A 25,255-nucleotide genomic window follows, 5' to 3' on the forward strand; every position below is an offset into this window, starting at 1 on the left:
TTCCAGTTAATTTTCTGTGCTGAGTCTTTTTTCTTTATTTTCTTTTTTTCATCTTTTTCATTGCTGCTGATTTTGTATTTCCTGAGTCTTTATGTTTTTCTTGTTTCATATTTTCATGTGTAGGATAGTTAGTTTCCTTTGTGGTTACCTTAACATTTACCCCGATTTTTTTAAGTTTAAACCAATGTTTTATTTCTTTATATCACCTTGACTTCCTCTCTATATGAAAGATCTATGACTGCATTTGTTTTAGTCCCTCTTTTTTGTTTTAATGTTGTCATCTTTTACATGTTAACATCTCTGTTTCCCTATTTTCAGCTTTGATTTATTTTTGTGACTTCCCTATCTGTGTTTCTATCTGGTTGCTCTGTCCTGTGTTCTAGGCTTGGGTTGTTGTCTGATGTTATTGATATTCTAACCGGAGGACTCCTTTAGTATTTCTGATAATTTTGCTTTGGTTTTTGCAAATTCCCTAGACTTCTGTTTATCTGGAAATGCCCTAATTTTGCCATCATATTTGAGAGACAGTTTTGCTAGATATATATTTCTTGGCTGGCAATTTTTTTCCTTCAAGGCTTTATATATGTCTTCCCATTGTCTTCTTGCCTGCATGGTTTCTGCTTAGTAGTCCGAGCTTAGTTGTTGACTCTCCTTTGTAGGTGACTTTTTGTTAGCCCCTCTTAAATTCTCTCTTTATCTTTGGTTTTTGCAACTTTGACTATAATATGTTTTGGTGACTTTCTTTTGGGATCTACCTTGTGTGGGGTTCGTTGAGCATCTTGGATAGCTATCTTCTCATCTTTCACAATATCAGGGAAGTTTTCTGCCAACAAATCTTCAACAATTCTATCTGTATTTTCTGTTTTCCCTCTCTGTTCTGGTGCTCCAATCACTCATATGTTATTCCTCTTGATAGAGTCCCACATAATTCTTAGGGTTTCTTCATTTTTTAAAATTCCTTTATCTGATTTCTCCTCAAATAAGTTGGTGTCAAGTGCTTTATCTTTAGTCTCACTAATTCTGACTTTCATTGCCTCAATTCAGCTCCCTGTCTTTCTATTGAGTTGTCTAATTCTGAAATTTTATTGTTAATCTTCTGGATTTCTGTTTGCTGTCTCTCTATGAATTCTTGCAGCCTTTTAAACTTGTCATTGTGCTCTTCTATAATCTCTTTAAGTTCCTCTATTGCTTTATCTATGTGTTCCGTTCCTGGGCTTGTTCTATGTTTTGCCTGATCTCCTTTCTGATCTCTTGAAGAGTTCTGTATATTAATCTTTTATATTCTACTTCTGGTAATTCCAAGAAATTCCCTTCCTCTGGAAGATTTCTTGATTCTTTGTTTTGGGAGCTTCCTGAAGACATCATGGTCTCCCTATTTATGTGATTTGATATTGACTGTTGTCATTGAGCCATCAATAAGTTATTTATTTATTTTATGTTTGCTTACTGTGTCCTAGCTTCTTGTTCTGTTTTGATACACCCAAATAGGCTGCTCATGTGAGCTAGTTTGATTATTGGTGTCTTTGAAACTCTAACATCCTGTCACTAGGTGGTTAGATTTGTTACTAGGTATGTGAGCCCAGGAGTCCTTTTACATTTCTTATATGGATTCAGCTCAAGTATCCAGATTGTCAGTCACTATGTGTGTGGTACAGGCTCTTCCCTACATTCACAGGTGGGAAGGGGTGATTGGAGTAGGCAGAGGTGTCTGGCTCCAGTAGGGAGTCATGCCCTGAGCAAGGGAGGGGGCTGACAGCTGCCCCTGAGTGTCTGGGTGGGTGGGTTTTGAAGCCAGCTATGGGCACCCAGTGCTGTTGGCTGTAAGGACTGGGAGGCACCACTTATTCTTGGGCCCCTGTTGCAGTTTGCTAGGTGGCTTGGTTGGAGCCACCTGTCCTCAGGCCGCTGATGTGGGTAGGTGAGAACCCTGTTTACTGGGCAGAGTGGTGTCAAATGTCACAAACCTGCCACTCCATCATATAGCTGATGCAGTGAAGTTAGGCTTCAGGAATATACCCTGTCGTACTGTGCTGATGAGGGCCTACAGTGTTGGAATGGGCCCAAACAAGTCTACGCGGAGGTGAAAGGCATTCAAAGTCCACAGACCCCTTATCCCCGTGCCTAGACAAAGGAGCTGTACCTGCCCTGAGTTCCTGGTTTAAAGGAGCTGGCAGATTATTTTTTTCTGTCTGTTAATTTGTTTCCTCTCCCAGGCTGGGAGAATGGCTCAGGGCATGTGACGAACCCTACTTCCAGCCCAGGAGAAGCAGTAATGGGCAATTGCTGAAGCCATCTGGTCTGAGGACCCAGTGCAGAGGAGGGAGGGAGCAGGAGAGAGGTTCTTCCTAAATGGGGTGGTTTTTGATCCATGTGACAGGTCAGATTCATGTAATTATCATTTGCCGATTGAAGGCTTCTTCTTGGTGGTTCTGGAGGGTTGAGCAGATTCTCTGCCACTTGGTCTCTCCAGATGTAGAAAACCTGTCCTGAGCACCACTGCTTGCCTCGCTGTGCTCTTCAGCCAATCCAGCCTTCAGGGTACCGGTTCCCGCCCAGTCAGTTCTGGCAACACCTCTCTACTTCTGAACTGTATCTCCCTCCCCCTTCCACTTAGTCTGGTTCCTCAACTTTGCCTTTGATGTTCAGGGCTCCCAGATTGTCATATATCATCGATTCACTTGTTTTTTCAGGTCTTTGTTGTAAGAGGGACCACCGGAAGCATCTGACTACTTCACCATCTTGGCCCCGCCTCCCTCTTTCCTGTCTTTTTAATGACCTTTTGCTTTCTTCATGTATGATGTCCTTCATGTCGTCTCACAACTCATATGGTCTTCAGTCATTAGTGTTTGTGATGGTTAAGATTGTCAGCTTGGCTGGGCCATGATTCTCAGTGTTTATACGTGATCATGCCCATGATCGAATCTGCTGTGAGTAGCCAATCAATTGAAAGGAATTCCCCTAGGGGGTGTGTCCTGTATCCAAATATAAGCAGATGTTCTGGCTTTTTTGCTCACTCTGGTTCCTGCTCTGCCTTCTGTTCATCTGACCTCCGGCTCTTAGGACTTGAGCTATCAGGTTATCTGCAGATCTTGGGATTGGAATCCTGAAGCTGCCTCCTGTTTGTCTGACCTCTGGCTCTCAGGACTTGACCTATCAGCTTATCTGCAGATCTTGGAATTCCTTGATCTTCACAGCCTGAGAGTGGGAGCCAATCTTGTGTTTGCCAGCCCTTATGGCTACGTGAATTGAGAGAAGCCTCTATCCTGATACATGGACTTGGGATGTTTCAGCCTCTAAAATTGTGTGAGCCGTTCCCTTGATATAAATCTCTATATATAGGGTCACGATGAGTCAGAATTGACTCGACGGCAATGGGTTTGGTGTGTATATATATATATATATGTGTGTGTGTGTGTGTGTGTGTGTGTGTATAACCCACTGTCGTTGAGTTTATTCCGCTTATAGCGACACTATAGGACAGAGTAGAACTGCCCAATAGAGTTTCCAAGGAGCTCCTGGTGGATTTGAACTGCTGACTTCTTGGTTAGCAGCCATAGCACTTAACCACTATGCCACCAGGGTTTCCCATATGTTTATATATGTACTTATGTATACATAATATATATATATATATATATATATGGTTTGGGTTTTTTTTGTATGTATGTATGTATACGCTTTACTAGTTTTGCTTCTCTAGACAACCCAGCCTAAAAGACAGTGTTCAATGTGTCAAATCTATTCTTGACATGGTCTCTAAATTCAGGTGGAATATACTCAAGTAGTGCTTTGGTCTCATGGACTTGTTTTAATTTTCTTCAGCTTCAACTTGAATTTTCATATGAGTAATTGATGGTCTGTTCTGGAGTCAACCAGTGGCCTTGTTCTGAGTGATAACATTGAGCTTCTCCATCCTCTCTTCCCATAGATGTAGTCAATTTGATTCCCATGTATTCCATCCGGCATGGTCCATGTGTATAGTCACTGTCTATGTTGTTGAAAAAAGCTATTTCCAATGAATAGGTCGTTGGTCTTGCAAAATTTTATCATGCTATCTCTGGCATCATTTCCATCACCAAGACCATATTTTCCAACTACTGATCCTTCTTCTTTGTTTCCAACTTTCATATTTCAATCACCAGTAATTATCAATGCATCTTTGATTAATTTCAGACTTCAGCAGTTGGTATAAATCTTCAATTTCTTCATCTTTGGCAGTAGTGTGTAGTGTGTAAATTTGAATAGTAGTCATATTAACTAGTTTTCCTTGTAGGTATATGGGTATTATCCTATCTCTGACAGCATTGTACTTCAGGATAGATCTTGAAATGTTCTTTTTGACAATGAATGCAATGTCGGTACTCTTCAATTTGTCATTCCCAGCGTAGTAGACTATATGACTGTCCAATTCAAAATGGCCAATACCAGTCCATCTCAGCTCACCAATGCCTAGAATATGTATCTTCAAGCATTGCATTTCATTCTTGGTTAGTAGCCCCCACTATTTTTGAGGTTTTATTACCCCAGGACATGGGCTTTTGCAAACCTGTGGGGTTCAAAGCAGCTAAGGTAGCACCTGTGTCAATTAAAAATTTACATGGTTCCCAATTTATTTGAATAGTAGTTTCTTTAGTCCTACCATAGGAAAAGCCCCTGTATATTTCCTGGAGCCCCTTCATGCTACTTTAGGAGATGTCTGGTTGGTTGGTATATTGTTAGATTTGTTTTTTAATTTAAAATGATTTTTTCTTAAAATGTCTGGGTTTCTTGCAATAAAACAACACATTAATCTCAGGCTCGTTGCTGTTTCTATGGCCTCTTTTCTAAAATGGGATTGTCTCCCTTAGCTGGGTCTGAGCTGCTGCAATAGTAAGGCCATCAATTTCAGTATCTGTGTCAGTGTATGGAGTGCCTCTTCCTTCAGTCTGTGAGCCTCCCAATGGCAGAGCCCAGGCAGAGCCATTGCAGCCCTGTGTCCCCAACCACCCCTGCATGGGGCCAAGTTCTGAGCAGGCATCAGAGAATGTCTGTAGAATGCACAAATGAATGAGAATTGTATGGCGATCTGCAGTATGCCAAAAAAAAAAAAAAAGACACTGCCCTTGAGTCAACTCCAACTCATAGTGGCCCTATGAGAAAGAGTAGAACTGCCCCATAAGGTTTTCAAGGACTGACTGGTGGATTTGAACTGCTGACCTTTTGGCTAGCAACTGAGCTCTTAACCACTGAGCCACTAGGGCTCCAACTGCAGTATAAAAAACCTATTGCTGTCGAGGTGATTCTGACTCATAGTGACCCTATAGGACAAAGTAGAACAGCCCCATAGAGCTTCCAAGGAGAGGCCGGTGGATTCAAACTGCTGACCTTTTGGTTAGCAGCCAAGCTCTTTACCACTGTGCCACCATAGAAGGTCTTAATTTTCCCCTACCCAACCCCAGACTCAGGTTGGTACAAATGCTGGCAGCCAGACAAACACCTCACATGCAGCTAGAGAGGGGCAGGATAGTGTGGGGCTTAAATGTAGCTCTTGAAGCCAGGACAGCCTGGTGCAAATTTCAGCTCCACCACTTCCCTGGCAGTGTGACCTCGGAAAAGTTCCCTACTCTCTCTGGGGCCTCCATCACCTAATCTTTAAAACAGGGATAATAATAGTGTCTCATGTTGGCTTCTCATTTCACAAATCATAGGTCACTGCTCAGCGTAAGAAGTTTGCCCAGAATAATGGGGCAATACAAAGAAACTGTCCTGGCTTCAAGAGATGCAGAAGATGGGTGCAGCCCATCTTCTGCTAGGGACCCCTGGAAAACCAGACACCAGCCAAACTCCTGGGGATGTCCAGAGGAGACAGAGAGGATTCCAGCTCAGGTGGACAGGACAGTGACCCTGGTGACCAGGACTGCCCTGCAGGATTGGAGAAGTCCACAGGGGGAGTGCCAGGAGACTGGGCCCTGGAGGAGAGGGTGGGAAGGTGTTATGGATTGAATTGTGTTCCCCCAAAATATGTGTTGTAAATCCTACCATACCTGTGGTTATAATCCCATTTGGAAATAGGATTTTTTTCTTATGTTAATGAGGCAGCATTAGTGTAGGGCATGTTTTCAATCTTTTTTAAGATATAAAAGAGCAGATTAAGCAAGCAGCAAAAAAGAGATGGGGGAAGATAGAAGCCATGCCACATGAAGATCACCAAGGAGCCAAGGAAAGAAGCTGAATAAAGACAAAGACCTTCCCACAGAGCTGACAGAGATGGACAGTCGTCCCCTACCGCCCACTGTTATCCTGAATTCAGACTTCTAGCTTCCCAAACAGTGAGAAAACAAATTTCTGTTTGTTAAAGCCACCCACTCATGGTATTTCTGTTATAACAGCACTAGATAACTAAGACAGAATTTGATAACTGAGAGTTGGATGCTATTCTAACAAACACCTAAAATATGGAAGAGGTTTTGGAACTGGGTAATGAATGAATGCTGGAAGAGTTTTAAGGTGCCTAATAGTAAAAAAAAATAACAATAAAATAAATAAATTTTTTTTAATAGTAAAAGGTGGAAACCCTGGTAGCGTAGGGGTTAAGTGCTATGGCTGCTAACCAAGAGGTTGGCAGTTCAAATCCGCCAGGCGCTCCTTGGAAACTCTATGGGGGCAGTTCTATTTTCTCGTATAGGATCGCTATGAGTCAGAATCTACTCGACGGCAGTGGGTTAACAGTAAAAGGAGCCCTGGTGGCACACTGGTTAAGAGTTTGGCTGCTGGATGCCCTTTATCACTACTCTTATTCAACATTGTGCTGGAGGTCCTAACCAGAGCAATTAGGCTAGATAAAGAAATAAAGGGCATCCAAATCAGCAAAGAAGTAAAAGTATCTCCATTTGCAGATGACATGATCTTACACACAGAAAACCCTAAAGAATCCTCAAGAAAACTACTGAAACTAATAGAAGAGTTCAGCAGAGTATCAGGATGCAAGATAAACGGCCAAAAAATCAGTTGGATTCCTCTACACCAACAAAGGGAATGTCGAAGAGGAAATCACCAAATCAATACCATTTCCAGTAGCCCCCAAGAAATAAAATGCTTAGGAATAAATCTAACCAGAGAAGTAAAAGACCTATACAAACAAAACGAGAAGACACTACTGCAAGAAACCAAAAGAGACCTGCATAAGCAGAAAAACATACCTTGCTCATGGAGAGGAAGACTCAACATTTTGAAAATGTCTATTCTACCCAAAGCAATCTGTAGATAAGATGCAATTCCGATTCAAACACCAATCACATTTTTTAATGAAATGGAGAAACAAATCACCAGCTTCATATGGAAAGGGAAGAGGCCCTGGATAAATAAAGCATTACAGAAAAAGAAGAAAAACGTGAGAGGCCTCACACTACTTGATTTTAGAACCTATTATACTGCCATAGTAGTCAAAACAGCCTGGTACTGTACAACAACAGATGCATAGACCAATGGAACAGAATTGAGAATCCAGACATATATCAATCCACATATGAGCAGCTGATATTTGACAAAGGCTCAAAGTCTGTTAAATGGGGAAAAGACAGTCTCTTTAACAAATGGTGCTCCCATAACTGGATATACATCTGCAAAAAAATGAAACAAGACCCATACCTCACACCATGAACAAAAACTAACTCAAAATGGATCAAAGACCTAGATATAAAATCTAAAATGATAAAGATCATGGAAGAAAAACAGGGACAATGCTAGCAGCCCTAATACATGATGTAAACAGTATACAAAACATCGCTAACAATGTACAAACACCAGAAGACAAACTAGATAACTGGGAGCTCCTAAAAATCAAACACCTATGTTCATCCAAAGACTTCACCAAAATAGTAAAAAGATTACCTACGGACTGGGAAAAAGTTTTTGGCTACGGCAATTCTGATCAGCGTCTGATCTCTAAAATCTACATGATACAGCAAAAACTCAACAACAAAAAGACAAATAACCTAATTAAAAAATGGGCAAAGGATATGAACAGGCACCTCACCAAACAAGACATTCAGTTGGCTACCAGATACATGAGGAAATGCTCGTGATCATTAGCCATTAGAGAAATGCAAATCAAAATTACAATGAGATACCATCTCCAACAAGGCTAGCATTAATCCAAAACACACAAAATAATAAATGTTGGAGAGGCTGTGGAGAGACTGGAACACTTGTACACTGCTGGTGGGAATGTAAAATGGTACAACCACTTTGGAAATCGATTTAGGGCTTCCTTAAAAAGCTAGAAATAGAACTACCATACGATCCAGCAATTCCAGTCCTTGGAATATATCCTAGAGAAATAAGAGCCTTCACATGAACAGATATATCCACACCCATGTTCACTGCAGCACTGCTTACAATAGCAAAAAGAGGGAAGCAACCAAGGTGCCCATCAGCAGATGAATGAATAAATTATGGTATATTCACATAATGGAATACTATGCAACGATTAAGAACAATGATGAATCCGTGAAACATAACATGGAGGAATCAGGAAGGCATTATGCTGAGTGACATTAGTCAGTCACAAAAGGACAAATATTGTATGAGACCACTATTATAAGAACTCAAGAAAAAGTTTAAACAGAGAAGAAAATATTCTTTGATGGTTACGAGGGTGGGGAGGGAAGGAGTGTGGTATTCACTAATTAGGTAGTAGACAAGAACTATTTTAGGTGAAGGGAAAGACGACACACAATACAGGAGAGGTCAGGGCAACTGGACTAAACCAAAAGCAAAGAAGCTTCCTGAATACAACCGAATGCTTTGAAGGCCAGAGTAGCACGGACAGGGGTTTGGGGACCATGGTTTCAGGGAACATCTAGGTCAATTGGTGTCATGGATTGAATTATGTCCCCCAAAAAATGTGTGTATCAATTTGGGTGGGCCATGATTTCCCGCATTGTGTGGCTGTCCTCCATTTGTGATTGTAATTTTTTGTTGAAAAGAATTATGGTGGGATTGTAACACCACCCTTACCCAGGTCACATCCCTGATCCAACATAAAGGGAGTTTCCCTGGGGTGTGGACTGCACCACCTTTTATCGCTCAAGAGATAAATAGGAAAGGGAAGCAAGCAGAGAGCTGGGGACCTCATACCACCAAGAAAGCAGTGCCAGGAGGAGAGCACATCCTTTGCACTCGGGGGTCCCTGCACAGAGAAGCTCCTAGTCTGGGGGAAGATTGATGAGAAGGCCAACACAGAGAGGAAGCCTTCCCCTGAGCTGACACCCTGAATTTGGACTTTTAGCCTTTTACTGTGAGAAAATAAACCTCTCTTTGTTAAAGCCATCCACTTGTTAACAGCAGCACTGGATAACTAAGACAATCGGCGTAACAAAATGTATTAAGTAAAGGTTCTGCATCCCACTTTGGTGAGTGATGTCTGAGGTCTTAAATGCTAGCAAGCAGCCATCTAAGATGCATCAATTGGTCTCAACCCACCTGGAGCAAAGGAGAATGAAGAACAAAGACACAAGGTAAGTATGAGCCCAAGAGACAGAAAGGGCCACATAAACCAGAGATTCCATCAGCCTGAGACCTGAAGAACTAGGTGGTGCCTGGCTAGTACTGATGACTGCCCTGACAGGAAACACAACAAAGAATTCCTGATGGAGCAGAACAGTGGGATGCAGACCTCAAATTCTTGTAAAAAGACCAGACCTAATGGTCTGACTGAGACTAGAGGGACCGCGGAGGTCATGGTCCCCAGGCCCTTTGTCAACCCAGGACTGGAACGATTCCCCAAGCCAACTCTTCAGACAGGGATTGGACTGAACTCTAAGACAGAAAATGATATTGGTGAGGAGTGAGCTTCTTGGCTCAAGTGGACACATGAGACAATGTGGACAACTCCTGTCTCGAGCGAGATGAGAAGGCAGAGGGGGACGGGACATGGTTGAATGGACACAGGGAATACAGGGTGAAGAGGAGGAGTGTGCCGTCTCATTAGGGGGAGAGAAGCTAGGAGTACATAGCAAGGTTTTTGAATGAGCAACTGACTTGATTTGTAAACTTTCACTTAAAGCACAATCAAAAAAAAAAAAAAAAGATCCGCATCAGCCCAAATTTGATTCCTACAGGGTGGAGGTCAGACATACCTCCACTCTCCAACCATTTTACCGATTCTCACATCAGCTGTGACTCCCTACCGCTCTCTCTGTACTTCTCTGCTGGGTTTGATAATTCATTTGCAATGGCCACACAGAACTCACAGACCATACTGACAATTTTGGGTTTATTAGGGAAATAGCAGGTTACATTTCAGGATCAGGATCAACTTGGAAGTAATGGGAACATCTCAGGATACAGTTCTTAAATCAAGACAGGTTCTTCTCAGCCTCTGCTGTTGGGCCTTGCTTGAGCCTGGCCTGTACGCTATTTGGGCAAGAGTTACAGCTCTTTAGCTTACAGATAAGTGGGTGGAGGCACCCGACTCTGCCAGGAAGCCTCCTCCCTGAAAGCACTCAGCTCTTTCACTCCATGGGTTGGTAAACCCACTGCTGCTGTCTGCCAGTCCCATGCTGCTGCCATCCTGTGCCACTGCCTTCTCATGCCGCTGCTACCTCCAGCGTTACAGCTCTTCAGTGTTACGGCTTTCTGTCTCCTGGGTCTAGGAGGTTCTCAGTGCAGGGACCCTGGATCCAAAGGACATACTCTGCCCCTGGCTCTTTTTCTTGATGGTAATGGGGTTCCCCCTCAACCTCTAGGATTGGCTTTTTTTAAGCCTAGTGGATTGCAACACTGACCAAACCCCTTTGTGGGCCACAAGCACCTTATTTGCATATCCCAGCCCATTCTGACAAGAGTTTTACATGCCTTATTTGCATAGTCCCATCCAATTATTTTGTGGGAGTTACAAGACCAAGGCCAGAAATGTCATACAAAAAGAGAAACCCATTGCCCTCTGTCTTGGTTATGTAATGTTGCTATAACAGAAATACCACAAGTGGATGGCTTTAACAAAGAAAAATCTACTTTCTCTTAGTTTAGGGGGCTAGAAGTCTGAGTTCAGGGTGCCAGCTCCAGGGGAAAGCTTTCTCTCCCTGTCGACTCTAGGGGAAGGTCCTTGTCATCAATGTTCCCCTGGTCTAGGAGCTTCTCAGGGCAAGGACCTAGGTTCGAAGGACAAACTCTGCTCCCGCTCTGCTTTCTTGGTGGTAGGAGGTCCCCCTGTCTCCCTATTTGCTTCTCTCTCTTTTTTTTCTCTAAAGAGATTGACTCAGATACAACCTAAGCTTTTAGATTGATTCCTGGCTTATTAACATCATAGAGGTAGGATTTACAACACATAGGAAAATCACATCAGATGACAAAATGGTGGACAATCACACAATACTGGAAATCATGGCCTAGCCACATTGACACACATTTTTGGGGAACACAGTTCAATGTATAACACCCTCCACCACTTATAGTAAAACGCGAGAGGAAACAGATGGGACTTAAAAATGAACTGTGCTAAATGAAAACAAAACTTTTTTCACCAAGGACATGGCCACACAATCTTTTGTTAAAGAAATTAAGCCTGTGACTCATGGATCTAACCAACTACCACAGCAGAAAACCCATCAGCTTAGAGTGAATGGGATAGATACAGGACAAAAGGTAGGAAGCTGTCTGTCTCTTGGAATTCTACAGGCAGGAAACAGGCCAAAGGAGCTACATCTGTTTTCCTCCAATTAAAAAAAAAAAGGACCATCCCTGGAACAGTTCAGAGATCAGCAAAACTGTTGGGGGGTGGGGACAGGGCTGACTTGGCTTCAAAGGATGGAGCAACTACCTCCTAGGTTTCAACGGGCGAAGACATGGCCTCTTAGGTTTCAAAAAGTGAGATCTCCCACAACTTAGTTCTGGAGTGTAGGGTTGCCATTCAGGTGTGCCAAGAATATGGGGCTGCAGCCCAAAGGGGAGGAGGCAGGGCTTCCATGCCCAAGGGGCAGGAGAAGGGAGCCTACTGTGGCTGAAGGGGCGGGGTCGCCACTAAGATGGACTAGGAGAATGGGGCCAGTTCCAAGCTGAGGGTGCAGAGTTGCTGTCCTAGTGAGCCTGGAAGGCAGGGTTGAAGCCCAGGGCTGAGGGGTCTCCACCCAGAATCCAGAGGGCATGGCCAACGCACAGAGTCTGAGGGCGGGGCCATTGTCCAGATGACCCAGGACAACAGAGGATTATTTTCAAGCCTTGAGAGCTAATGTAATTTGTTTTGCTGGGTTTTGGACTTGCTTGGTGCCAATTATTCGTCTTTCCCTCCAATCTCTCCCATTTGTAATGGAAATGTTTACCTTGTACTTGTTCCCCCATTGTACTTTGGAAGCCGATAACTTGTATTCTAGATTTCACAGGTTCACAGATAAAGAGGAATTTTGACCCAGGATAGAATACACCTGAAGTCTCACCTATATTTGATTTAGATGATTCAGAAGATGGGATTTTTGCACTTGGAGTTGATTTAATACTTGTTAAAAGAAAAATCATATTAAGCCAATAACAGACATTGATTGACGTTTATTGAATATATGACTTGCAAACTGGGGTAACATTTCCACTGGAGTGTCAAAAATGTTCCAAAGATGAGAAAACGTCCAAAATTTTTATACAAAATCTTACCAGCTTTGCCATGGAAAAAAGGGTGGGAACAGAAATGATAAACAAATCTGTGGTCACGAAGGACTTTCATACAGCATTTTCTTGAAGAACAATTAAAATAATTACTGATTTATCGTAAACATAGTTCCCAGTCTGATCTTTGGAGTCTGTTTCCCGAAGCTGACTGACTTCTTCAATGCATAAAATAAAATGGTATTACTAGTTGATCTAGACCGTTGTTTGACTTAAAAGTGACTTTTAGTAACCAGTTTTTTCAAGGCTCAAGGTTCAAAAGGGCAGCTAAGGGCAATGGCCTGTTTGGGTTACCCCAAATCCCATGAAAGCCAGAAATCCGGATTCCAGGAGAATTAAAATTATTTTCTCAGACTTTTAGGATGATGTGATAGGGCGAATATGTTTTGCATGTTGGAAGGACATAGATATTGCAGGGGGGGCAAAGGGTGAAATGTTCTGGATTGAATTTTGTCCCCCAAAAATACTAGTTGTAAATTCTACTATACCAGTCTTTATAATCTCATTTGAGAATATGGTTTTCTTTGTTACGTTAATGAACAGTATTAGTGTAGGGTGTGTTTTAAGTCAATCTCTTTTGAGATATAAAATATCAGATTAAACAGGCAGCAAAAAAGCAGAGATGGAGGAAGTAGATGCCATGCCACAGGAGGATCACCAAGGAGCTGAAAAGACACAAGGATCTTCCCCAGAGCTGACAGAGACAGAAAGCCTTCCTCTAGAGCTGGCACTCTGAATTGAGACTTCTAGCCTCCCAACCTTGAGAAAACAAAATTCTGTTTGTTAAAGCCACCCACTTATGGTATTTCCACTGTAGCAGCACAAGGGGAAGGCTTTCTCTCTCGCAGACTCTGGGGGAAGGTCTTTGTTCCTTGGTTCCCTAGTGACCTTCATGTGATGCGGCTTCTTCCTTCATTTCTGCTGCTCACTTGCTTGTTTAATCTCTTTTATATTCCAAAAGAGATTGATTTAGATTCTGCCTACATTAATACTATCTCACTAACATAAGAAAACCCATTCCCAGATGGAATTATAGCCACAGGAATAAACAGAAAAAAAAAAACCCAAACCTGTTGCCATCAAGTTGATTCTGACTCATAGTGAACCTATAGGACAGAGTTGAACTTCCCCATAGGGTTTCCAAGGAGCAGCTGGTGGATTCGAACTGCCGACCTTTTGGTTAGCAGCCCAGCTCTTAACCACTGTGCCACCAAGGCTCCAAACCACAGGAATAGGGGTTAGGATTTACAAAGTGTATTTTGGGGGGATACAATTCAATTCAGAACACCAACCATATATCTTCTGCATATTAACACATGTTCTTTCTTGTCAGAAATGAAATTATGAAGGGTTGCAGTCTTTGACCTGGGCCTTGATAACAAGCAGGCAATTTCCAGGTAGACAAGGTGCTGGGAAGGGCCTCCCAGACAGAAGACACAGCATGGGCAAAGGAAGGGAGATGGGAAAAACAGTGGGACTATTTGGGGAGCTGTGGCAGCCCAATTCAGTGGCTGAAGGCACATGGATGGGTGGATAGGGCAGAGCAGTGATGGAGGTCCAGTAGGCCCCTCCCTCAGGCAGAGGTCAGGTTAAAGAGGGGAACGACAGGGGCTGGGGGAGAAATAAAAGCAGCAATCTTTCAGCCTGTTTTATCTATGACAACACTGGGCCTTGTAGGGGGATCAGAGAAATTGCCCAGCCAGCCAGAATGGGCATGAGGAGTGTGTATCTACACGTCTTAGTGAAACAGCCATGAACCAAGTGCGTGTTGGGGTTAAGCTACCTCTGTTGTTGGCTGTCTGTGGGGACTTGGGCTTCTCTGAGCTTCTCCACAAAGTGACAGTCACAGGTCCTTCCCTCACTGCAACCCCCTTCTTCCTTCCACTACAGTAGTACTCTGCCCAAAGGCTCCTCCTTGGGGCCTACCTTCTCAGACTCCACTTTTGAGACCTAGATGGGGCCTCATCTCTCCCTTCACATTGGCTGGTGGCCCATCCAACCCAGAACCTTCAAAACCTCCTCAAGTTCAGGCTCCTATCTCTCCTCCCCAATTTTTGAGTCTCCCAAACCCATAATGCTCAGGGATTCAAACCTTCCCATGGCCCCAAAGGCTCCAAGGGCAGGACCCTCCCAGGCCCCACCACACCCTTCCAGGCCCCTACTGTTTTAGGCAAAGATTCATTGCAAAATTCCGGAGTGCCTATTGTGTGCAAAGCTCTGCTGGGGGCTGCAGAACTCCCTAGCAAGCTTGGGTTCCAGTTCTGCACCCCCATTTTTAGAAGTTGGGCCTTGGACGGGGCCCTTAACTTCTCCGGGCCTCAACTCCCCCTTGCTATATGTGGGATGGCAACATCTTCTCAGTGGAATGAGGAGCCCAGCTCCGGGTCCTCAGAAAACAGGCAGTGCCTGAGGCAGAGCGAGGCCAAGCGCTCATGCTGGCTCGCACAGAGAGGGCTCCGTGCTAGTTGCCAGGCAGGTCGCTGCGCGGGTCGGAGCGCCAGCACCCGACCAGCCAGCCTCAGCAGAGTTTGGGCCTAGGCGGGTCTCCAGGTGAGCGCGCCCCAGCGCACGAACCGAGTCGCTGCCGGGACTTAGTTCACTTGGCCGAGTCCTGGCCATGGAGGCACGCGCAGGGGGCGCTGCGGACCGTAGGGGAAGCAGAGGAGGTACGGGGAGTGGGGAAGCCGGGGAGCGAGGGAAGGGGTACGGCCCTTGACACCTCTCAACCTGCCTCTCTGCTCCTCACCTTTTCCTTCCTGCTGGTTGTAAACAGAGCAGCTCTGGCGCCCCAAGCGGCGGCGGTATAAGGCGCCCAGAGGGGGGCTGGGCGCAAGACCCCCTATCCACCCCCACCCACACGGACGGGCTGCGCCCCAGACCCGGGGGCTTTCAGGAGTCTCCGGGGAGATGGCCGGGGGGAGGGTGGCTGCCCAGGGTCACTAGGGACAACTGGGCAATCAGGGTCGGCTGTGAATTGGCGGGGGGAGGGTAGCTCGGGGCCCCTAGGGATGTGTGCAGAGGGAATGTGGAGTTATGTGGGCTACCTGGGGAAGGGGGCCTCTGAGGGAATTTATGGGGGTAGCTCGAGTTCCCTAGGATATCTGAATGGTGAACCAGGGTCTAGGGTGTATGAAGGACAGACCGTGCTCTTTCAGGATATTGGGGACTGGGGGGGGGGATCAAGGTCCCCAGAGACATTGTGGAGGAGAGTTTGGAATCTCGGGTTATTAGGGAGCAGTCGAGGTCCCGGGTATGTTGGGGGCAGTCGGAGATATTCATAGGGCCGTCGGAGATGTCCGGGAATATTGCAGTCAAATAGCTATCTCCAGGGATATTGTGGGGGAGCGGGGGTCCATAGACATACCCGGGAAGGTCGGGGGTCACGGAGACGTTGAGGGGCAGTCGGTGACCTCCATATTATCGAGAGAGTGGTCGGGTCATCTCTGGGGATCTCGAGGGGCACTTCTAGATCTTCGGACATCTGCAAGTTAGGGTGTTCGCCAAGGCTCAGGGTCTGTGCTGACCTGTTCCCCTCACCCTCGGAGGCCGCGGTCTTCCCCTGTCGGTGGGCCCCAGCGCCCGGCAGCTCCTGGCGCCGCTGGACGCGCGCCCCCTGGCGACCCGAGCTACGGCCGACGTGGCGGCGCTGGTACGCAGGGCAGGTGCCACATTGCGCCTGCGCCACAAGGAGGGTGAGTTCCCAGAGCGGGGTCTTTCCAGGAGGTGGGGTCGGAGAAGAGAGGGCTCTTCTAGAGTGGCAGAGCCGGGACTGGGGACAAGGGATGTAAATTTAAGGGGCAGGGTTCGAAGGGTGACTCGAGGGGGCGGAGCCTGGGGATTATCCTAGAATGTTACTTTAGGAGGTGACGCTAGGAGGGTTATTCCAGTAGGTGAAAGCTGGAAAACGAGTTGAGGGTTGGGGCTCGATCTTTAGCCCTCTCAGCGGGGCTTGGAATGTTATTTTTGAGGAAGAGGAGCCTGGACAGTTCTTGGGGCGGCAGTTAGTCAAGAGGCAGGGCCTGGACAGCTAGTCAAGGGGGTGGGGTCTGAACGTATTGGTGGTGGGGTTTGAAATGGCAAGAATAGGATGGCGTTTAGAAGGCTAATTAGCGGCAGAGCCTGAAATGTTTTTGAGCCGAGTCTTGTATTATCGCCCCAGGGTGAATCTAAGGGTGTTAGTTGACGGGATGGGGCCTGGGTGTCATTAGAGTGAGGGCGAGAGGTTGGGACCAGGATGTTAGTCAAGAGGGCGGGGTCACATCAACGGATGAATGGATAAATAAAAAAAGATAAATAGATTATGGTATATTCACACAATGGAATACTACCCATCGATGAAGGACAATGATGAATCTGTGAAACATTTCATAACATTGAGGAATCTGGAAGGCATTATATTGAGTGAAATTAGTAAATTGCGAAAGGACAAATATACAAGACCACTGTTATACGAACTCTAGATTAAACACAGAAAAAAACATTCTTTGATGGTTACGAGGGTGGTGAGGGAGGGAGAGGGATATTCACTAACTAGATAGTTGTTGTTAGGTGCCCACGAGTCGGTTCCGACTCATAGCGACCCTATGCGCAACAGAAGGAAACACTGCCCGATCCTGCGCCATCCTTACAATCGTTGTTATGCTTGAGCTCATTGTTGCAGCCAATGTGTCAATCCACCTTGTTGAGGGTCTTCCTCTTTTCCGCTGACCCTGTACTCTGCCAAGCATGATGTCCTTCTCCAGGGACTGCTCCCTCCTGACAACATGACCAAAGTATGTGAGACGCAGTCTCGCCATCCTTGCCTCTAAGGAGCATTCTGGCCGCACTTCTTCCAAGACAGATTTGTTCATTCTTTTGGCAGTCCATTGTATATTCAATATTCTTCGCCAACACCACAATTCAAAGGCGTCAACTCTTCTTCGGTCTTCCTTATTCATTGTCCAGCTTTCACATGCATATGATGCAATTGAAAATACCATGGCTTGGGTCAGGCGCACCTTAGTCTTCAAGGTAACGTCTTTGCTCCTCAACACTTTGAAGAGGTCCTTTGCAGCAGATGTGCCCAATGCAATGCGTCTTTTGATTTCTTGACTGCTGCTTCCATGGCTGTTGATTGTGGATCCAAGTAAAATGAAATCCTTGACAACTTCAACCTTTTCTCCATTTATCATGATGTTGCTCATTGGTCCAGTAGTGAGGATTTTAGTTTCCTTTATGTTGAGGTGCAATCCATACTGAAGGCTGTGGTCTTTGATCTTCATTAGTAAGTGCTCCAAGTCCTCTTCACTTTCAGCCAGCAAGGTTGTGTCATCTGCATAACGCAGGTTGTTAATGAGTCTTCCTCCAATCCTGATGCCCCGTCCTTCTTCATATAGTCCAGCTTCTCGGATTATTTATTCAGCATACGGATTAAATAGGTATGGTGAAAGAATACAACTCTGACACACACCTTTCCTGACTTTAAACTAATCAGTATCCCCTTGTTCTGTCTGAACAACTGCCTCGATCTATGTAAAGGTTCCTCATGAGCACAATTAAGAGTTCTGGAATTCCCATTCTTCGCAGTGTTATCCATAGTTTGTTATGATCCACACAGTCGAATGTCTTTGCATAGTCAATAAAACACAGGTAAACATTCTTCTGGTATTCTCTGCTTTCAGCCAGGATCCATCTGACGTCAGCAGTGATATCCCTGGGTCCACGTCCTCTTCTGAAACCAGCCTGAATTTCTGGCAGTTCTGTGTCGATATAGGCTGCAGCCATTTTTGAATGATTGTCAGCAAAATTTTGCTTGCATGTGATATTAATGATAACCAGAACCAAAATCAAACCGAGTGCCATAGAGTCGATTCCGACTCATAGTGACCCTATACATTCGGTTGGATCACCTTTCTTGGGAATAGGCATAAATATGGATCTCTTCCAGTCAGTTGGCCAGGAAGCTGTCTTCCATATTTCTTGGCATAGACGAGTGAGCACCTCCAGCGTTGCATCTGTTTGTTGAAACATCTCAGTTGATATTCTATCAGTTCCTGGAGCCTTGTTTTTCACCAATGCCTTCAGAGGAGCTTGGACTTCTTCCTTCAGTACCATCAGTTCCTGATCATATGCCACCTCTTGAAATGGTTAAATATCGACTAATTCTTTTTGGTATAATGACTCTGTGTATTCCTTCCATCTTCTTTTGATGCTTCCTGCATCATTTAATATTTGGAACTAGATAGTAGACAAAAAAAATTTTTTTTTTAGGTGAAGGGAAGGGCAACACATAACACAGGGATAGTCAGTACAACTGGACTAAACCAAAAGCAAAGAAGTTGCCTGAATACAACCAAGAGCTTCAAAGGCCAGAGTAGCAGGGACGTGGGTCTGGGGACCATGGTTTCAGGGGACATCTAGGTCAATTGGCACAACAAAATGTATTAAGAAAGCCTTCCGCATTCCACTTTGGTGAGATGCGTCTGCGGTCTTAAACGCTAGCAAGAGGTCATCTAAGATGCATCAACTGGTCTCCACCCACCTGGAGCAAAGGGAAATGAAGAACACCAAAGACACAAGGTAAATATGAGCCCAAGAGACAGAAAGGGCCACGTAAACCAGAGACTCCATCAGCCTGAGACCCGAAGAACTAGATGGTGCCTGGCTACAACTGATGACTGCCCTGACAGGGAACACAACAGAAAATCCGTGATGGAGCAGGAGAACAGTGGGATGCAGATCTTAAATTCTCATTAAAAGACCAGACTTAATGGTCTGACTGAGATTAGAGGGATCCTGACAGTCATGGTCCCTAGACCCTTTGATAGCCCAAGATTGGAACCATTCCCGAAACCAACTCTACAGACAGGCATTGGCCTGGACTATAAGATAGACAATGATGCTGGTGAGGAGTGAACTTCGTGGCTCAAGTAGACATATGAGGCTATGTGGGTGACTCCTGTCTGGTGGAGAGATGGGAAGGAAGAGGGGGACAGGAGCGGGTTGAATGGATGCAGGGAATACAGGGTGGAGAGGAGGAATGTGCTGTCTTATTAAGGCGAGAGCAGCTAGGAGTGCATGGTGGGGTGTGTATGGCTTTTTGTAAGAGAGACTGACTTGATTTGTAAACTTTTGCCTAAAGCACAATAAATAAATACATAAATAAAAGAAGCCCCAGACTACTGGGGCTAGGCTTGTTAAAAAAAAAAAAAAGAGGGTAGGGTCAGAACAGCTATTCATGTGGGTGGAGCCAGGAGGATTACTTGAGGGACAGGGCCCAAATTGTTAATTGAGCGCAGGAGACTAAGATTGAAAAAAAAACAAAAATGTTGTAGTCCAGTAGATTCCAACTTATAGCAACCCTATAAGACAGGGTAGAACTTACCCATAGAGTTTCCGAGCAGTGCCTGGTGGATTCCAACTGCCAAACTGTTGTTAGCATTTGTAGCACTTAACCACTACACCACCAGGGTTTCCAAGGCTAGGATATTGAGTTCAAATAGATGAGGATACAATGTTAATTTAGCAGGGGAAACCTAGATAGTTTCTATGGAGTGCCCCCAACTGCTTCCTCTCAGTCTCTTCTATCCCCAGGTGTCAGCAGGCTGGACTCTGCTGATATAGAGGTCACAGACAGTTGCCTGCCTCAAGCTCCTGTTGTCAGACACCAGTGCCAGGTATCACCCCAGTTCTCATATTCAAGGCCACTTTCTTTGGCACTGACAACCTAAGTGCTCCCGTGTCCTTTCTGTAGCATCGTTAGTCAGAGACCCTGGGTAGGAGTACAACTCTGCCCAGAGCGACCCAGGATGACGCACGTTGTGCTTCGAAACCACCCCAGACCTCTGGTGGGTTCTGTGTGGAGTTGATCCGCGGTCCCGCGGGATTTGGCCTCACTTTTAGTGGCGGTCGAGATGTTGCCAGGGACGTGCCACTGGCCGTGCTCGGGCTGCTGGAGGATGGGCCGGCGCAGCTCTGTGGTCGTTTGCAGGTAAGCACCAAGGCGCCCTCCTTTCTTCTCTGGATGCTATCCTGGACCCCCCCCTTTGTCAGGGTGCCCTCCATTGGCCCTTCCTATAACACCCCTTGACTCATGCCCTTGCAGGCCGGCGACCTCGTGCTCCACATCAACGGGGAGTCCACGCACGGCCTCACGCAGGCCAGGTCGCAGAGCGGATCCGCTCTGGTGGCCCCCGCCTACGTCTTGTGCTCCGCAGGCCTTTTGAGACCCACCCCGGCAAGCCTGAGGGGTTGAGAGGGCCCCAGAAAAGAGGTGGGGGGTGTCCCAGTGGAGGAGGGTCAAGGATCTGTGTGGAGAAGAAGAGGGTCGCAGAGTGGAGGAACTGGGGTCCTGGGTGGGGGAGTGGTTGGCGGTCTCAGTGGCGAGGGTCAGCAGTCGGTGCCTGCTGGGAGAGGTCGTTGTATTTTCAAAACCGGGGCGGGGCGGCAGGGTCCCAGTATGGGAGTAATTGTGCTTTTCAGGGAGGAGTTTTCGAGGTAGTGGGAGGGGAAAGGAGGGAAGGGGCCTGGGGTAAACGCGTGTTCAGAGGGAAAGATCGAGAAGGGCAAAGCATAGTAGTCTCAGCAGGGAGGGAATAGGGTCCTAGAGGGTAGGGGAGTCTGGTTCCAAAAGATGAGAAGTTGATAAGGAAAAGGAGCGATGAGACTCGAAGGAGGCCTGAGCGAAGAAAGGGTCAGGAGTCGTACAGGGAAGGGGTTCGGGTTTCCGAGGTCAAGGTTGGGGTTTGATTTCCTTTGAGGGTTGTGGGAAATGATTCCTGAGGAGGGTGTCCTGGATCCAGGAGGGAAAAGGTCTCAGTAAAGAAGGTGTCCCAACCTTTAGGGAGGTTTCTCTAAGGGCGGGAATCTCTGTCTCCCGCAGCCCTTGGAGTATCTGGTGGCCCTCAGCCAAGGTCCCCCCCCCCGCCTCCCACCCCACCGCCCAGTCTAACCCGCAGTCCTGCCATTCCTAGATCGCAGCCTGGATCCTAGGGAACTGGAGGTAAGGAGGTCTTGCAGCGCCAGCGCTTCCCCACTTCAGCACCCAGGGTTCCCGGACGACGGCCAGGACCCAGGGCCTCCCAGAGCCTAGCTCAGAGGCGGCGGTCAGCGTTGCAGCGGTTTCTCCTTCTGAGCGCCACACGGAAGACCCCGACGACCAGTCTCCCAGCTCCCCGGGACCCTGGCTGGTGCCCAGCGAGGAACGGCTCTCGCGGGCCCTCGGGGTCCCCAGGAGCTCGCAGCTTGCTTTGGAGACAGCAGCCTCAAGGCAGACGCACTGAGTGAACATCCGAAGGCCTGGTGCTCACTTGGTACAGCCCCGCCCACCGCAAACTAGCAAGGTCTGGAGAGCTCCCACTTACTCTGGTGCCCCTCCTGCTGCGCAGTCGACCAGCCCGCCATCCCCTTGCGGCGTTAGTGGTATGGCTCTTCCTGACAGCCCGCCCTGCGCTTCGAGTCCAGAACGGAGGAAGTAATAAAATAGTTTTATCCAGTCTGGACTTGCCAGGTGCTCTAAGCAGGGTGGGGCTGCCCAGGCCACCCTGTAAAGGAGCGGTGGGCCAGACTGGTTTCTAGATGAGACTCTTCTCGTGCTGTTTGTTTCATGCCTCCTGATGGGTGTTTGTTGCTGCCTGTCCCTAGCTGGGCATGCTCTCTCCACACTTCTTTTCTCTTCATCAACTCCTGCTCCTCTGTCCATTCACACATTTCACTTTTTTTGAGGTGCGCGGGGCTCACAGTGCGCGGGGTGGAAAATGCAAAAGTGGGCTTGTTGTGGCGGAAGTGCACCAGTATACCCGCAGCCCCCGCCTGGAATCGTCTAGACCGTCAGCTAACGTCCAGATAGCATGGCTAGAAGCAGGGTGGCTTCTTTCGCCAGGAGCCTGCGGTCTCCCGCTTCCGGCCTCGTCTGCCAGCTTTCGCTGGCACGTAGCCTGCCACGGCGGGGGGAGGGGCACGGGATGGGGCCCTGGAGCCCCCTTTGGGGTGGAGACTGGAAGGTGTGAGTCAGCGACCCCAGGCGGGCCGGGCTAAAAAAGGCTGTTAAAAACTTTGGGCCACGCCCATCTCTTCCATAGATGGTGACAAACTGCAGCGGACTGAACTTGTGTGCACACGCCACCCACTTGGCGTTCCGGTCCCAGGAGAGGCCCAGAGGCTCCTCTACCCTGGGAACAGAGCCCTACAGCCTTGGCTTACATGCCCAGCGGGACTCCAACCATAGTATCCACGCTCTGGCTGAGGCCAGAAATGACCAAGCACCTCTGCTGTCACCACATCCTGAACACTTGGTTCCATCCCCTCAACGAAAGAAGCTGTGGTCGGCCTGGAACAGGCAACTCTCGCCCCTATTGTGAGAGAAGAAGGGGAAGAGAAATAAACGGCCCTGAGTGTGAGAGTCCAGGGTGGCACTGGTGAGGAGAGAGCAGCTGAAGAGTCAGGCTGGGAGAGCTGGGAGTTGGGGGATAAATAGGTGAACACTGGGATGGTTAGTGTTGTAAACATTATAGGGGAGCATGTTGGGGCTTCCAGCTACCCCTGATTCAGCCTGCCAGAGGTGTGGCTCTACCAAAGTCAGGAAAGGGCCCCAGAGCCCCAGTATTAATAAACACAGTCACACCCAGGAGACTAATAATAGTAACCCCAGCCACCATTTACTTTGTCTTATCCCTGCTACAGGCTTTACTCTATCTCTTTTCATCTCCTTACATCTATTCAACAACTCTCATGCATTCATTTCGCAGAGGAGAGAAGATAGCAACCCTACAGAACAGAGTAGAACTGCCCGGTAGAGTTTCCAAGGAGCGCCTGGCAGATTCGAGCTGCCCACCCTTTGGTTAGCAGCCATAGCACTTAACGACTACACCACCAGGGTTTCCAAGTGAGGCCTAGAGAGTGTAAATACTTTGAGGGAGGGGTTGAAGGGAGATTTAATCAAGGCCTGATTCCCAAACCTGTCCTCTTAATCTCACCTGCATTTGACAAGTATTAATTGAGCCCCAACTATATATCTTGCACTGTGATAGGCACTGGAGAGTCGGGGGGAACAAATCAGAAAGATTTCTACCCTTGCATAGCTGATGTAGTTCGGGTAAATAGATGTTAGACAAGAAAATGAATAAATAAAAGATAATTTCAGAGAGAAATGAGAGATATGAAGATAGCAAAAGAAGGTTATATTGGGGGAGGTAATGATTGGGAGTTTCCGGCCTCTTTTAATATATGACATTTGAGCTGGGACCTGAATGACCAGAATACAGAGGTATGAAGAGCTAGGGAAGGGCATTGACATCAACGAGAACAGCAAGTGCAAAGGCCCTGAGGCAGCACCAAGCTTGTTCTGTTCCAGAAACTCAGGTATGTCCTCACAGAATTAGGAAGCACACATTCAGCACTGGAAAAATATGTTTCATCCCTTCCACCATCCAATCACTCAGCACCCTGGGCTTTGAGGGGCCCTGGATTGGGAGTGAGAGCAGGAAGCCCCTTGGGTTGAACAGTCTTGGCCTTCCAGCAATGATTTTCCCCACCTCAAATGAGAAACCAAAGTCCAGTCTGGAGAGCATGCCCCTAGGCACATCTCAGGGAATCTTGTTCTGCCTGACCAAGTGCAGTGTCAGATGCAGAAATTGAGGCTGGGCCAGGAGAAATTACTTGATCAAAGTAACACACTGCAAATGTCACCAGCATTATCACACCCCAGGAGCCATGCCCTCATCTTGCCAAGCCTTCAGCAATAAACCTGTGCTCCTTCCCCATCCCTCATCTAGATAGGGCTCAGCTGACAGCCCCTCCCCTAAGAACCAGGAAACTGAGACCCAGAATTTATGGCAAAGATATGCAGATCTAAGAACGGAGAATCAGATCCTGGGTCCCATGGGCTCTGACACTATTAATAATGTTCACAGCCATTTACTGAATGTTTGATACTAATCAGGCTATGTTCTCAGCTTTTACACACTCTCATTTCATCTCCCATCACTTCGAAGAGGTTTATCCCACATTCCACGATCTTTCAACTGCAATTCTGAAGTCCAAAAAGCTCTGGAAACCGACAGTTTTCCCACAAGTTTAGCATCATTTGGTTACAAAACCTGACCTGGCCTAACAAGGGACAACTTTGAGCCTTACTTACCTTACTTACTGTGAACGTTCATAACTTTCCTTGAGGAAAAAGAAACGTGTTCGCTTCCTTTTTTTTTTTTAATGGGCAACTCTTGACCCCCTGAGAGTGTTAAATAGTATACTGTATATGCAGCAGGGAAACTTCCTCAAATTCGAAATATTCCAAATTCCGGAAACGTACCTAGCCCCGAGTCTTTCAGGTTTAATCTTGATCGTTTTTTACAGCTAAAGAAACTGAGTCACTCTCACAAAGTCAGATTCCACCGTTCTGAGTTGAGGCAGCCTCCAGCGCATTTGTCTACAAAAGGCGAAGGGTCTCGCGATTATCGCACCTGGTACTTCGAACTGCCAAGCCTCAAAGGCAGGAGCCCTTCAGAGATGGGGTGCCCCACGGCCTGTGCGCAAAGCGGGGAATATCCGTGCCGGGCGGGGCGAGGGGGCTTCCGGGGCGGCAGCCACCTGGCCCGGCCCCCTCCGGCCCCGCCCGCTTCGGCTCCGCGCAGTGATTCACTCC

The 25,255-nt window shown here is 46.8% G+C and overlaps 1 protein-coding gene across 1 annotated transcript; it reads left to right on the forward strand.

Annotated features, from left to right (window-relative positions):
- Window positions 1–19,625: 19,625 nt before the first annotated feature.
- On the forward strand, window positions 19,626–25,121 carry MAGIX (MAGI family member, X-linked). The gene is given in 7 exon segments (XM_064278433.1): window positions 19,626–19,695; window positions 20,209–20,291; window positions 20,378–20,605; window positions 20,720–20,780; window positions 20,783–20,887; window positions 21,573–21,661; window positions 21,663–25,121. Coding segments are annotated over 7 exon segments (870 nt in total). The 3' UTR covers window positions 21,897–25,121.
- The last annotated feature ends 134 nt before the right edge of the window (window positions 25,122–25,255 follow it).

The sequence above is a fragment of the Loxodonta africana genome, chromosome X (genome assembly GCF_030014295.1).
Source record: "Loxodonta africana isolate mLoxAfr1 chromosome X, mLoxAfr1.hap2, whole genome shotgun sequence".
NCBI classification, from domain to species: Eukaryota; Metazoa; Chordata; class Mammalia; order Proboscidea; family Elephantidae; genus Loxodonta; species Loxodonta africana.